This window comes from Anneissia japonica, unplaced genomic scaffold, assembly GCF_011630105.1.
Source record: "Anneissia japonica isolate Jap-2015-1 unplaced genomic scaffold, ASM1163010v1 scaffold3293_len478364_cov160, whole genome shotgun sequence".
In the NCBI taxonomy this organism is placed as follows: Eukaryota; Metazoa; Echinodermata; class Crinoidea; order Comatulida; family Comatulidae; genus Anneissia; species Anneissia japonica.
The window spans coordinates 1-14,170 of NW_022743266.1; the positions used below are offsets into that span (position 1 = coordinate 1).

Below are 14,170 nucleotides of genomic sequence, written 5' to 3' on the forward strand. Positions count from 1 at the left end.
TCGCATCTACTAGGCCAAAGAATATAGGCTAGGCCTACGTGTTTGCAAAATTGGATAACCTGGAAAAAAAAAATTAAATGTATGGCTCGCTGGCTCGCATGACTCGCACATTGGCTCGCATGACTCGCTGGCTCGCACTTTGGCACTACTCTGCAAATGTTTGTGTCTGTGGTGTAAGAAACATTCATGGTGCGTACATACTGATGCAGTGGTTTGTGTCTGGTGTAACAAGCAGTGATGGCGCATACATACTGATGCTGTGCTTTGTGTGTGGTGTAACAAGCAATGATGATTCATACATACTGATGCAGTGGCTTTGTGTTTGGTTTAACGTCATTTGATTTCACTATTTTTACTTTAAAAAAGTCAAAATATCATCCTAATACAGGGGCGGATTTAGGGAGGTAAAAAAAAGAGGGAAAAAGAAAGAAAAAGAAAAAAACCAAGGACGCTTGAAATGTTATTTTCGGGCGTCTAGAACACACAAATTTCGCGGGGGAATTCCCCCAGTCCCTATAGGTCATTGTTATCTCGATCGGCCCAACTTTCGCCCCCCTCCCCCTCACCTCTTTTTAAGTCTCTGGATCCGCCCCTGTAATAACCACAGGCCTAAACCAACTGAGGGTTCTTTGTGAATTAATTTTAATATAAGGCAACTACTACTTTCACACTACAGCACTCGGTGAACACATGGAATAGAAAGGTCAATGTGAACTGCCCTGCGTCTCCCTAGTCGTGGCGTTGGACGACAGGGGTCCAGACTTGACCGACGCAAGGGAAAATTTCCCCGCTGGCGCCATCACTTTGGAACGCAGAAAGTTCAGGATCTTACGTCATCATGTTTAGGGAAATTCCCTACCACTGCCGCGGCCATGTTGTTGCAAGGAACGAACCGACGATATTTGGACCGACAACACCTCTTTGACCTGGAATTATTTATGTATATACTGTATCTAGAAAGCTAAATTCTATAGTTGAATATTTCGATGAAGACTAGCAGGGCCATACATTACTAGAATAATAAAAATTTCGCTGGCGATAATGTATGTATAATAGAATTACTACCGTAGTTAGGCCAGCTAGTCTAGTACCTCTATCGGTACGGTCCGTCTGCCAAAAACGAATGGATAAGGCCTTGGTGCAGCCAAGATAGATTGAAATTGATGTAACTAACAGCTGACTTAGACTAGCCTAACCGGTCACGGCTAGGTCTAGCATAAAATACTATATGAAACTCTCCATGTCTCATTGATATTTTGCAGCTGTATTTGAAATATTCAAATTACAGTAGAACTACCGATTTCTCGAGTTAGCCTAGCTAGTAGCTAGTAGTAAAATGCGCTAAAATACTAAAAATCTATGAAGAAGAAACACATAGGCCAACCTAAGCCTACATCTTATTTTGTTCTCTTGATTTTTATTACTCAAATGTTGGCATATATGATTTCAGTAACTATTATACTTCAAATTCCACAGTAAATGAAAAATTTCTGTAGCACCAATTGCAAGATATGGGTTGCTCAAAATTGCAGGTAGAAATAACAGCTTTAGAATTTCAAATTAACTGGACAGGGAGAAGATTTATGGGTCAATTTTCTTGGGTTTTACATTTTATCAGTAATCTGACAAGCCTGTGGTCTACAATGTAGCCAAAGTTCCTGATGGATAAATCATTGTCATGGATGTTAGACAATGTGTAGAATATAATTATGGGTTTAGCTAGGTAGTATGAGTTTCTGTAATTCTTCCATAAAGGCAAGATTCTGAGTTTTGTAGTAGAACTTGTAAACACTGCAACTACTCATCATTGTCAGTGCTGCATACCAGTGCTGCACCTGTAACCAGCATGACATGTGGATTTTAGCACTTGATCTATTCACTAAAAATAATCACTTTGTATCAGTGATTTCAGTTTTTGGTTTGGTTTAGTCTATAACTTTAAAACGTTCTGTCTATCATTAGCTAAAAAATTGAAAATAAATATTCTATTCTATATTTGAATTTCCTAATTTGAGTAAGTTATTAACTTAAATTAAAAATTGAACAAAACAAAATTTACTGTCAATTATAATAAACAGTTTAATTACTGTATACTTGTGCATAAACCCTTAAATTTGCTAGTAATCAATTAAAGAATTTTTAAAGTAAAATGTCTGTAAAATCAGCAAAATGTTTTTTTTTTTTAATTTGTTTCTGCTTGGAAGTTGATAACTTATTCGATCCTTTCAAATGATCTCGAGCTATTCAAATTTTTTTAAATTAATTTTTTAGTTTTGAGGCAGTGTGTCTTTAAGTATCATCAGTCCATATAAATTTGTCTAAGAATATTTGAATGTATAAAGAGAGACCAATGAGTATAATCTAAATTTCAAAGAATCATGGTATATTACCATATACTATATTGTGTAAGGACAAAATGTTTGTGCACAGCTCTGGAAGAAATATATCGTAGCACCATTCTTTTAAATGTCTTACCGTTATTTGCATACTTTGAGTTCATATATATGTGCATTAAAATATCATAAAAAACAATTTTACAATAACACAAGTCTGCAAAATTTTGGATGAGGACTTGTCACGCTGCAAAAGTAACACTTTTGAGAATTCATTTAATATTCAAATTAAGTTTGTACAGTACGGTGAAAGGAGCAGCAGAGTACTCAGTAGTAGGTAAGTGGAACATACCACTTCAGCGAGTGCAGCTGATACAAACGTGTGTATGTTCACTAAATATAATGGAATAAAATATATTATAAAGTGACCATGTTAATCACTAAAATTTGTCAATATGTGACGAATAAGGAATGTTGTATGTTCACTAAATATAATGGAATAAAATATATTATAAAGTGACCATGTTAATCACTAAAATTTGTCAATATGTGACGTATAAGGAATGTCTACAGACTATATTCATCACAACATTTTAGCATGTATTGTATAATCTATTTTTGACCACATTCTTTACCAGTAGGCATAGTGTCTAAGTACCTGCTTTTAACATTATAAACAAAGTTATTATTGACTCATGTTCAAATTTAAAATGTAATTTGACTTTCTTCCTAAAATTACAGTTAAAGATGAAAAAGTATTCAATATTTAATGCTTTAGAATATCCTGTTATGGCAATACTTGCAGGATTTGGCAGACTGGGCTTCACATGATGATTATTTTCTGGGCGGATCATTAGATGTGTTAACAAAAGTTTAGGTACTGAAGATCAGTTGAGCATTCAAAGACTTCGAATAAAAACAAAATTCTGTTTTTGGCCAGTTAGAATCGGCACAGAAATGGAAATTTCAGAGTTTTCTTTATTTTTAGTACAACTGCCTCTTCCTTAAAATCTTCAAAAATATGATGTATTTTTCTTCCTAATCATAAATTGAAAGCATTTAACCATCTTATTACTACACTGTTTACATTTACTATTTACTGTTTACTTTACAGTTATAACTAATTATGAGAAATTTACAGTAAAAGTTTTAAATTACACATAAAGACTATAAAGACAAATCATGATTGAGTATTCTTGTTTGTTTCAGGAATGAATGAATGAAAAAGACTGAAGCAGTAGCTGTACAAATGACAATGAACATGGAAACAAGTAAAAGTAAGAAACTAAAAAGACATTTCAGTATTCTGTCATCCTCCTTTTAGAATCAAGACATTCTACAATACTTTTTCTTGTTTCCAGAGGTTGTGATATTATTAATACATTTTATTTTTATTTACTTCATAGAAGCAACTTTTGCAGACTTTAAGTTGTTTGTGTCAAATTGGTACGATGAACACATACCCATCAATATGCTGAAAGTATTATTTAAGGACCATGTAGAAAATACTTTCGCATTACATATTTCTTCTAAGACAATTACCTTAATGAATATGCTGATAACATCTGGAAGTTTGAGTCCAACAGACCTCACTCTCCTTTATGATACTATTAAGGCAACAAAGCAATTTGGTCTGGAAGAAGAAATTCAAAATGAAATGCCATCATTCCAAATTGCCAAAAACAGGAATAATGTAATTACAAAATTCACAGTGCATCGGCAAAGACTTGTAAAGCTGGGAATGGCGCTCACTCCAAGTGATGTACAAAAGATCAGTGATCTGTGTGAAGTAAAACATACAGATAGCTGGAGTTTGATCATGGATCTAGAACACAACATGGTCATTTGTGAAGAGAACATGACAGCATTCATTGAAAAGTTGAAGAAACATAAACTCTACCAAGCTGTGAAAGCTCTAACAGAAGGTATTTCTTTAATTTATTTTAAATTTAATGAATGTTGATGAATATATATTGATGAATGTTGATGGAATTCACTTCAATTGATTGTAACTGAAAAACTTAGTGCACTACTGAAAATGCTTTGAAACCAAAGGATGAAACAGAAGATAACATTTTAATAAAAACTAATTTCAGATTTATGACATCACAAATCTCCTGGCATGTTATATCTTATCTGACTCTATTTAGTGTCCTCCATTATTGGACTAATTAGCATGCTGGATCAGAAGAGAATGTTTTATGATTATATTTTATAAAAGTTTCTAAAAACAAGTTTTTTTTGTGTGTGATTTGCAAATTAATTTTAAAAGCTAGGCCCGAAATGCCTTGATTATGTAATGTCCAGGCTGCTGAACACCCGCAGCAAAGTGTCACAAAACATCCAATTTACAAAATTTCGTTCACCATGAAATATTAAGATTTAAATTACCTTTCGGTACTTACTGCACTTGCCTAAAATTTAAAACTGAACTTAAAATCTAAATCAATAGCTAACATAGTAAACAGAAATGGAATATCACAATGGATGAACACAAATTAGGTGTTTACATGGTAGTATAAACATTTTTTTAATTTAAATTGGCATATACATTTTTTAAGGTCACTAATTTCATTCCAGATTTTTGGTTTATTTCTAATATTGTAATAATTGTATCTGATAATTAATGTGTTACAAAATAAAGGAGGTGCAAGGTTATTTATAAACTTTACATAGTGATGGCCTCATTTCTGAGCAGCCTTTGGATGCTGCTTTTGTGTAATTGTTCCTTCTTGTTTGCAATAGTTTAAACATTATTTTACGATATATATTTGTATTAAAATAATCACATATAAGTTGGGCATTTACAGTACTGTGTAAAGGTCTTCTATGTCTAAAGCTTTGTCTACACTAGCAAATTTTATGTGACAAGAAAATTTGATGTGCCCATATATGGGTACGATGACGTCATATCACATATTATCAAATTGTATCAAAAAAGGTTGAACGTGTTCAATTCTTATTTTCCATCACATTTTATGTGATGCTTTTTTGATAAAATTTGATAGTGTAGACAAAGCTTTAGCATGTCAAATTCCTTTCCTATCACTACAAAAATATCCAATTGTTAATTACGGTAAATAAATTATATGCTGTACTTATCTTAATGTACTGGTAATCCATTATTGAATTATATTTCAGACATTCCAAAGCCACCATCAAACTCAGGACAAGCAAGTGGTAAGATAATGCATCTTATTTTATTATTAATTGTTTTTGTTTGTGCAAATACTTATTATACAGCACAGTAACGTAGTTGATCTGGGCAGTGGCATATCTAGGATTTTGAAAAGCGGGGTACTGAATAGAAATATTACATCCACTGAATTATATGCCAGGTGCAAAACTAGGGATGGAGCCTATTGATAACTATGACTACACTATTGAATTGGTCATTACTGTCTAAATAAACTTACTTTGCCACTTATTTCCATTAATTTACTATAATTCTTTTGGCATTTGAACAAAAGGTAGATATTAAGGCACTGTGAAAATGTATAGTAGTTCTATTCTTGTTGTGGTTTAATTGTGATAATTTAGTAACTGTGGGATGGTGTAGAATTTTCTATTCAGAATATTTTGGTACAGATGCTGTATTTGGATGAGTACAAAACAATATTAAAAAACTAGCATTTCATAGTGGAACATACAGTATTGTTGATGTTTCTGTCTTTATGGTCATACACAGTATTTCTCCTCTTCAAATCAACAAATCAATCCTGTGTCATTCCAGTTTGATGTTCTATTCACCACTGATTGTTTCTTGTAGAAAACTGAAATGTTATGAAAATACTTATTTAAACTAACACCCTGAAACCCTGGTTTCCTATTATTTTTAAACATTTTTACATAGAAGCATTTGAACCACTCATGCATGGGTTACATGTACTAGGTCACTGTTATGAAATATAAAAGTATATAATCATTTAAACCACTCATGCTTTCTCTGTGTTAGAAATTCATACTAATAATTGTACATTAGAGCCTAATCCTCCTCTCAGTGGCATAACGCCTGTGCGTTCTTGTGCAATTAGAGCATGGGTTACATATGCTAGATCACTGTTATGAAATATAAAAGTATATAATCATTTGAACGAGTCATGCTTTCTCTGTGTTAGAAATTCATACTAATAATTGTACAGTCAGAGCTTAATCCCCCTCTTGGCCTCTCACTGGCATCAACGCAGGCCTCAATTCTTATTTCATGTCTAATTTTCAAGAATATTTAATATTTTAATCTCAATTAACTTTTATTTACAGACATTCCGAATATATCTTCAAACTCAGGGAATAGATTTGGTAAAGGTAATATGTGATTTTCATTGTTGTTCTTTTTTAAATATATTTTATAATTACAAAGTTAACTGATAAATGTGGTACTGTATATAAATATCGATTACAATATACAATTTAGTTGAAAAAGGTTTCACTAACTCAAGTAAGTTTGTTTTGATCAATGTATAATAATAACTTGTTTAACTTAAACCAGTCTGAAACCTTAGCTAATTTAATGATCATAGTTTAAAATAATATGTCTTTGTTATAATGAGAATAAAAAATGACATTTATAAAAACCAGAGCATTTTGAAGAGTTGATTTAAATGTATGAATCTCTGGGAGGTCATTTAACTAGACCTCAAAGATGCATGTTTGTGACCAAAAACTTGTTTAAAATGGTGGTTTTCATAAGCAGGCATATTGTAAATGTATGATGCATGAAAGTGTAAGGAAATTTCAAATATGGGATTTACAGTATATTGGAGAAAATTGACAGTCTGTCTTGGGTATAAAATACCAGTACCTAGATTTTACAATCAAGTTTTAGGCCATTCTGTGGGTAGCTATCCAGAGTTTAGTGCTCATCCTGTATCACTGGGTCTATAATCAGGGCTGGAAAAAGTGTGCGGCCGGCGGTCGGAGGCATTGACCATTACCCCAGAGGCATTTTAGAAAAAAAATATTTTATTTTTGTTTTTCACAATTTAATGCATACCGGTAATTAAATTTGATATTTATGCTTGCTCCAAACCATGAAATGTAGCTATAATGGTGTAAAGATAGCATTTGGTGCTGCAGGCATTTGATCAAGATAACTTTCATAGTTGGAGGCACAAAAATATTTTTTCCAGGCCTGTCTATAATAATAATAATATAATAATAATAATAATAATAATAATAATAAAATCTTTCATTTTACAACAGAAGCTCATTCACCAAGTTGGTGCTCTTCTAAAAGGCCGTATATGTACCTTTTACGTATCATGAAAACTTAATTATAAAATAAATAACTAAATAAAAACTACTTAACTTATATAAATACAATAAAAGGAATAGAAAAGCTTAAAAAAAAAAACCAAAGATACTCCCAAATGAACTGAGATCCCTTGGCTAATTTTAAAAATTTGTTGCTAAATCTGTTCCTTGAATGTGAAGTATGTTGTAGAACAGACAAATTCAAGAATGTCCTATGATGTTGTCTACTGTTAAATGTGTCCTAGTGTTTTGCTTCTTGTGTGATTTGAGCCGCTGTTTTTTGATTTATAATGATTTGGTAAAAAGAGAGATGTCGTATGATGATGATTATACTAGTGGTAGATTTGCAAAATGCATTTTGTCATGCTCTCTATGTGCTTCCTTTTCATTTGTAAATGCCTATTAAACATACTGCACTGTAGCATACTTTGCAACAGGAATAAGTGTTGATGGGGAAAGCTGTGCAGTGTAGGCCCACACGCAGCTCAGCACAATGATGTGAGTTATGGATTATTCTCCTAATGTACTGTACCTTTAGGCCCTAAAGTACAAGCAATTGAAATTCACAGTGGAAGGCTTGACCCTACAACCTCAAGGTTGAAAACTTGAAACTAACCATCCACAATCTCGTTATCTGCTTCAATACAAAACTAGAATGATACTGTGAACCCATTTTTAACTTTACTGATCTAATGAGACAAAATCTTTTGAGCACATTATTGAATTTTTTAAAAGTATATGTGTACAGTATAAATAGAGATCAAATATATCAATTTGTTTGGCTTGTTTTGACTACATAACAAAACATTTTTAATAATTAATTCTGTGCACGTGTAAGAAAACCAAAAATGAACAGATTGAGCATGCTGCACGGTGCAGTGTTTGGACGATTTCATTATCTGGAAAGGGTATATAAAAATTAACTTTTTAATCAATCAATCATTAGGAAATACTATTAAAACATACACTCCCAATTTATGCATAACACGGTAGAAATAAGATGTGTCCACTGTCAAGCTAATTCTTTGATACAGCTGGTAACATTCCTCAGTTCAGAAAATGGAACATGCCAATTCCTGTGGCCTGGTGTGAGCCCGGGCAATTTTTATTCTTGAATGCCTTTGATAAAACTCAAAAATGTTAGAAAAAAATTTTATCAAATTACATTAATTCTGATATATACTGTAACTGATCACAAGAAAATTTGTTTTCTGTTGCCATGTCAACCTAAGCGATCTGATTAATATAGACAAAGTTAAGACTTGGTAAAGGAACAACTCCTCATAAGCCAGCTCAAATCCCGCTGAAAACACACTAATATTGCCTATATTTTCGTAATTCAACTCAAAAGTGACGGGGGCCAAATATTTGAAAAACAAATATTTTGTAAATTGTTTGCAATAGCTATATTTCTAACATCCTATAAACCGTTTCAACCTAATACAGTATATCCGACCTTTAAGTTTTGAGTTTTTTGTAGTAAAATCAGTCAATGTTTTTGAAGAAATGCTATAGGATAGAGTGATTTTCACAGCAGCCCTTTTGCAGTAAAGTAGACTAAACAAATTGATATAACAAGAAATTAAATTAAAAGAAAAATACTTGCCCGAAAATAATACTGTAACAGAGAAATATAGCATCAATAACATACTAAAAATATATATCATATTGGTATAAATTCTTGTTAACTGTAAAATTTATATCAGATTTACACATGAATAGAACTTGAGACATAAATATTATCAGTATTATATCAAAGGTATTATTTTTTCAAATTTATTTTTTTGTCATTAGTTCTGTAATTTCGTTGTTTACATTTACAATTGACACTGTGTGATAGTGAAAAATAAAGTTCCCTTTTTAATTTCAAATGTTTTAGTACAGATGCTATACAATTAGAATGTCTGCACAAAATACTGATAGGCTAGCATTATAATGGAACATAAACAATGTGTTTTCTTTATGGTCAAACCAACCACAGTTGGATGTTGTTCTGTCTGCAATTGATTATTTATTGAAGAAAATTGAAACACTATAAAAATTAAAATTTAAACCCAAACTTCTGAATTGAACCTTGTGTTACTATTTATTTGCTGGATTTTAGTTTACAGTATGTTACAATTAGAGCATGCATTAGTACTAATAAAGTACTTGGTCACTATTATTATTAAGCATAATATTTAAAGATAATAACTATTCACATTTAGTGTGTTTGCAATATACTAATAATTGTAAAAAAATTTTCATAAGGTAGGCATTGTTGGTTTTTATATAGCAATAGCATTGTAGCTTTATCATTGTTAACCAATATTGTTGTCATTATCTTTGACCATCAATAATTTATCAGCAGCATCCACATCAGTAAACAGGTCAGAAAGTTCATCTTTCTTAGGAACTTGGTATTGAATTGCTGACTATTAATGTTATAAAGTTATTCTTCCATGTTGCTGCAGTACAAGCATTCAGTGGTATTTTTATATATCACTGAATGATAATGTTAACCAACATTGTCGTCATTATCTTGGACAATCAATAATTTCAGGTCAGAAAGTTCATCTTTCTTAGGAACTTGGTATTGAATTGCTGACTAATTTAATGTCATAAAGTTATTCCTCCTTGTTGCTGCATTCAGTGGTGTTTTTGTATATCATTGAATGATAATAGGCAGTTTCAGTCCTAATATTGCTAAAACCTAAACTTATTCATCCATGGTCTGATAGTCTCCTCTATTATTAGGTTTTGCATTTTTTCAGATGGTAGTGAAGTATAGTTATAGAGTCTCAAGGAAATCGGGATGGCCTCCTACACTTCCGCAAGCAAGAATCTCTCAGAAAATAACCCGCAAATTCATAATATTATTGAATGTTTTAATATTTATTATCAATTGTCTTACAGAAGTCAGTGCTGATGGGTATCACCATGCACAGCAAAATAAATTTATGTTAAGAAAGTTCATTTAACCAGATCTCATGGAATGGACTTTTTCTAGCTTGGTACCCCTGTGGTTGTATTTAACCATGTGATCAGTTATACTGCAGCTGATTTGTGAATGAGCTCAGTTGCAGTGTTTCTGGATGCTCTAGTGTACACACCTGTTGTGTTATTGGTGACATCTTTTTTATGTTCTTCTAATCGGATCTTCAATTTCCTGCCAGTTTCACTGATGTATACTGAATCACAGTATCCAATCTCATAAACTACAGCACAATCTTCACTGACATCAATCTTATCTTTAGGATGGATGAGGTTTATAGATATTTATTTGTGTTTTATGATTTTTATTTTTATATCAAACACAATGATCATATAATATAGCATTAAATGATTTTCTCAATATATATCTCAAAATGCTTTCCTGTCAATAAATGTGCAACTAATTTATGAGTTCAATTATTTATTATGGTAAGTAATAAATAAATTGATATTTAATGTACCAGTAATCAGTTGTTGAATTTTATTTCAGACATTCCAGCTCCAAAGTCACCTTCAAACCCAGAACAAGCAAGTTGTAAGATAAAACAATGTTTACTGTGGTGTGTTATAATATTATGTTATTTGTTACTGTGTTTTATATTTTTTTTTAAATGCCCTTTCAATTTTGAATATTTAAGAAGCATCAATTATCCCCATCTTGATAGCTTGTAGAATGCTGCTTTTCCTTTAGAGATTTGATTTAAAGTAGTTGATAATTAATATTGTATTTAGTTTTATATGACATATATTTGTAAATATATAATCACATATAAGTTGGTCACTTACAGTACTGTATAGGTCTTCCCTGTCTAAACATGTCAAATTGCTTTCATATCAATGTAAAAATATAATTGTTAATTGGGATAAATAATATATACTTAATTTAGTGTACTGGTATTATCTGTTATTGAATTATATTTCAGACATTCCAAAATCACCATCAAATTCAGGACAAGCAAGTGGTAAGATAATGCATCTTATTACATTATTATGTTATACCAGTAGTTATTTTTGCAAATACATTTTTAAGCAGTACAGTAAAGAAGTTAATCTGGCAGTGTCGTCTCCAGGATTTTGTAAAGCAGGGTGCGGAACAGAAATAATACATTAACTGAACTTTACGCCAGATGCAAAACAGGGATGGAGCCTATAAATAACTATGACTATGCAATGTAATTGGTCATTGCTGTCTAAATAAACTTACTTTGCCATTTATTTTCAATAATTTACTATGTTTTCACATTTGAACAAAAAGTTGTTTTTCAGGCACTGTGAAACTGTAGTTTTATTTTTATTTTTTTTATTGCGATCATATATTCACTATGGGATGGTGCAGAATTTTCTATTCAGAATATTTTAATACAAATGCTATATCTGGATGTGTACAAAATAATAGTAAAAAACTAGCATTTCATAATGGAGCATAATGTTCATGTCTCTGTTTTTATGGATATACACTGTATTTCTTTAAATCAACAACAGCTTGATTTTGTCCTGTGTCATTCCAGTTTGATGTTTTATTCACCACTGATTATTTCTTGTAGAAAAGTGAAATGTTATGAAAATACTTATTTAAACCATGGAGGTACTATTGAGGAGATGATCACAGATCCCTTTGATGTAACAAACCAATGTCACTTCGGATCGCATATTATCTTATTATTAACATTTTTTTCATTAGCAACAATTTGGCAACGACATGCTTTCTTATGCTCCAACACAGCAGATGTGCGATATACCGTTACTGTTTATTCATCATTATCAATAAATTATTTATATTTCACAAGAGAAAAATGAAAATTTTGTGTTTTTTATTGATAAATGAATGGAGGCCTGTATAGATCCGGAGACACTTAAACTCAGGCCACTTAAAAAAATAAAAAACGATTAATAATTTGAGGCTATAAAAAGTTTTTTAGTCAGTACAATAAATACAGTAAATAAACAAGTACAATAAATTAAGTGAAACAAAATGAGAAGTTTGAATAAAAAATATAAAAAGAAGTAAATAAAACAAAGGTAAGGCAGATGAACTCGATGAGTTGACTCATATGAAGAATGGAATGAATGGAACGGAAAATTAGGCCTGCTGGTTGTTTACTGGTGCTTATGAATACCAAAATGTCAAACAAGAAGGAAATTATACAGTCGATGTAGAGAGATTACCTGCTGTATGCCGAGACCAGAGATTTTTTAAAATTCGTTTTGAAACTGGAAATAGATAATTTATTTTTCAAAGACATGGTAAGTGACTCCCATACTTTTGGGCCTGTATAAAACATGGAATGACGTCTAAGGTTTGAAATAGTTAAGGATTTAGAAATACAATTTTGTGAGGATCGAGTATTGTATTGATGGTAATCGGACGATTTTAAAAATAAAGAGGATATATGGGATGGTACCATATTATTATATAAACGAAACATAAATGAAGCAGACTGAAAATTGTTCAAATCATAAATGTTAATTGTATTGTATTTGTAAAACAAAGGTTTAGTGTGCGATCTGAAGTGAGTATTATCACAGATTCTCATAGCCCATTTTTTGAGTTTAAAAAGGTTATCAATGTGAGTTGTTTCAAAGCTATCCCAGGGAGAAGAATTGGTAAACTTATCGAATGAGATAGACCAAGCAATGTTGCAATAAGAAATATAAGGCAATACTAAGGAATTGTAAAGTTTTAACAGAATATTAGAGGGAAATGTAAATCTAAGTTTATTGATAATGCCGATGTTTCGGGAAATAATATTGTTAATTCTGTTTATATGCGGCTTCCAGCTTAATTTAGAATCAATAGTTATGCCTAAAAATTTAGTTTCATCAACACGTATAATGTTTTTATAATCTATGTTTATGGTCAAATTACCAAAATTAATGTTTTTTGAACCAAATATTATATAATTTGATTTAGATGTGTTAAGAGACAATTTATTAAGCTTAAACCAGTTAGAAACATGAGCGAGTTCAGCATTAAGGATATTGAAAAGTGATTTTTCAATTCAATTTTCAATTTAACATTTATTTACTTCCTTTTTAAATCAGACAAATATATTACAATTGATTTAAAATAAATTGGAGATGCAGGAGAGGAAGAAGGCAAGAACCCGAGAAGATAAGAAAAATCCATCTTGTGGAGGGACAACCTGAAATAAGAGGGGGAAAAAAAATGAGATTAACAAAAGAGACAAAAAGACAAAACAGGACAGAAAGGGACAAAAAACATTACATTCAAAACAAGTCGAAGACAGACCGACAGACCGCGCGAAAGGTAGCAACCAAGTGGAGATGGAGGAGATTGAATAAATGTTAACAATTAGTAGTCAGAAGTTAAGAGTTTTTTGAATTGGTTAGTAAAAATTTTAATGGAAGATGCATTTATCAAGTATGAGGATAACGAATTCCAAAGTTTGGGGCCCGAAAATCTGATGTTGTGATGGAAGTAATTGGTTCTATGGTTGGATATACAGATATTAGCGCAGTTACGTGTGCTGTAATTGTGAAAGGAATAATTGGATTTAAAAGTGTTACAGAAGTGACAAGGTAAGAGACCATGGTAGGAGCTGTCTCTTATACACATCTAGTGAGTACGATACGATGAACAAGAGCACACA

General features: G+C 31.6%; 1 protein-coding gene and 1 long non-coding RNA gene across 2 annotated transcripts in view; both read left to right on the forward strand.

Annotated features, from left to right (window-relative positions):
* The first annotated feature begins 888 nt into the window (after positions 1-888).
* On the forward strand, positions 889-3,990 carry LOC117119408. The gene is made up of 4 exons (XR_004447186.1): positions 889-1,043; positions 1,477-1,532; positions 3,543-3,610; positions 3,740-3,990. It is a non-coding gene; the product is annotated as an uncharacterized LOC117119408 (long non-coding RNA).
* An 84-nt stretch (positions 3,991-4,074) lies between these two features.
* LOC117119412 overlaps positions 4,075-14,170 on the forward strand; it is an 18,502-nt gene continuing 8,406 nt past the window's right edge. The window contains exons 1-5 of the mRNA XM_033264231.1: positions 4,075-4,258; positions 5,475-5,513; positions 6,594-6,638; positions 11,050-11,094; positions 11,483-11,521. Of these exons, the coding sequence (XP_033120122.1) occupies positions 4,075-4,258; positions 5,475-5,513; positions 6,594-6,638; positions 11,050-11,094; positions 11,483-11,521 (352 nt within the window). The remainder of the gene's footprint in view (positions 4,259-5,474; positions 5,514-6,593; positions 6,639-11,049; positions 11,095-11,482; positions 11,522-14,170) is intronic.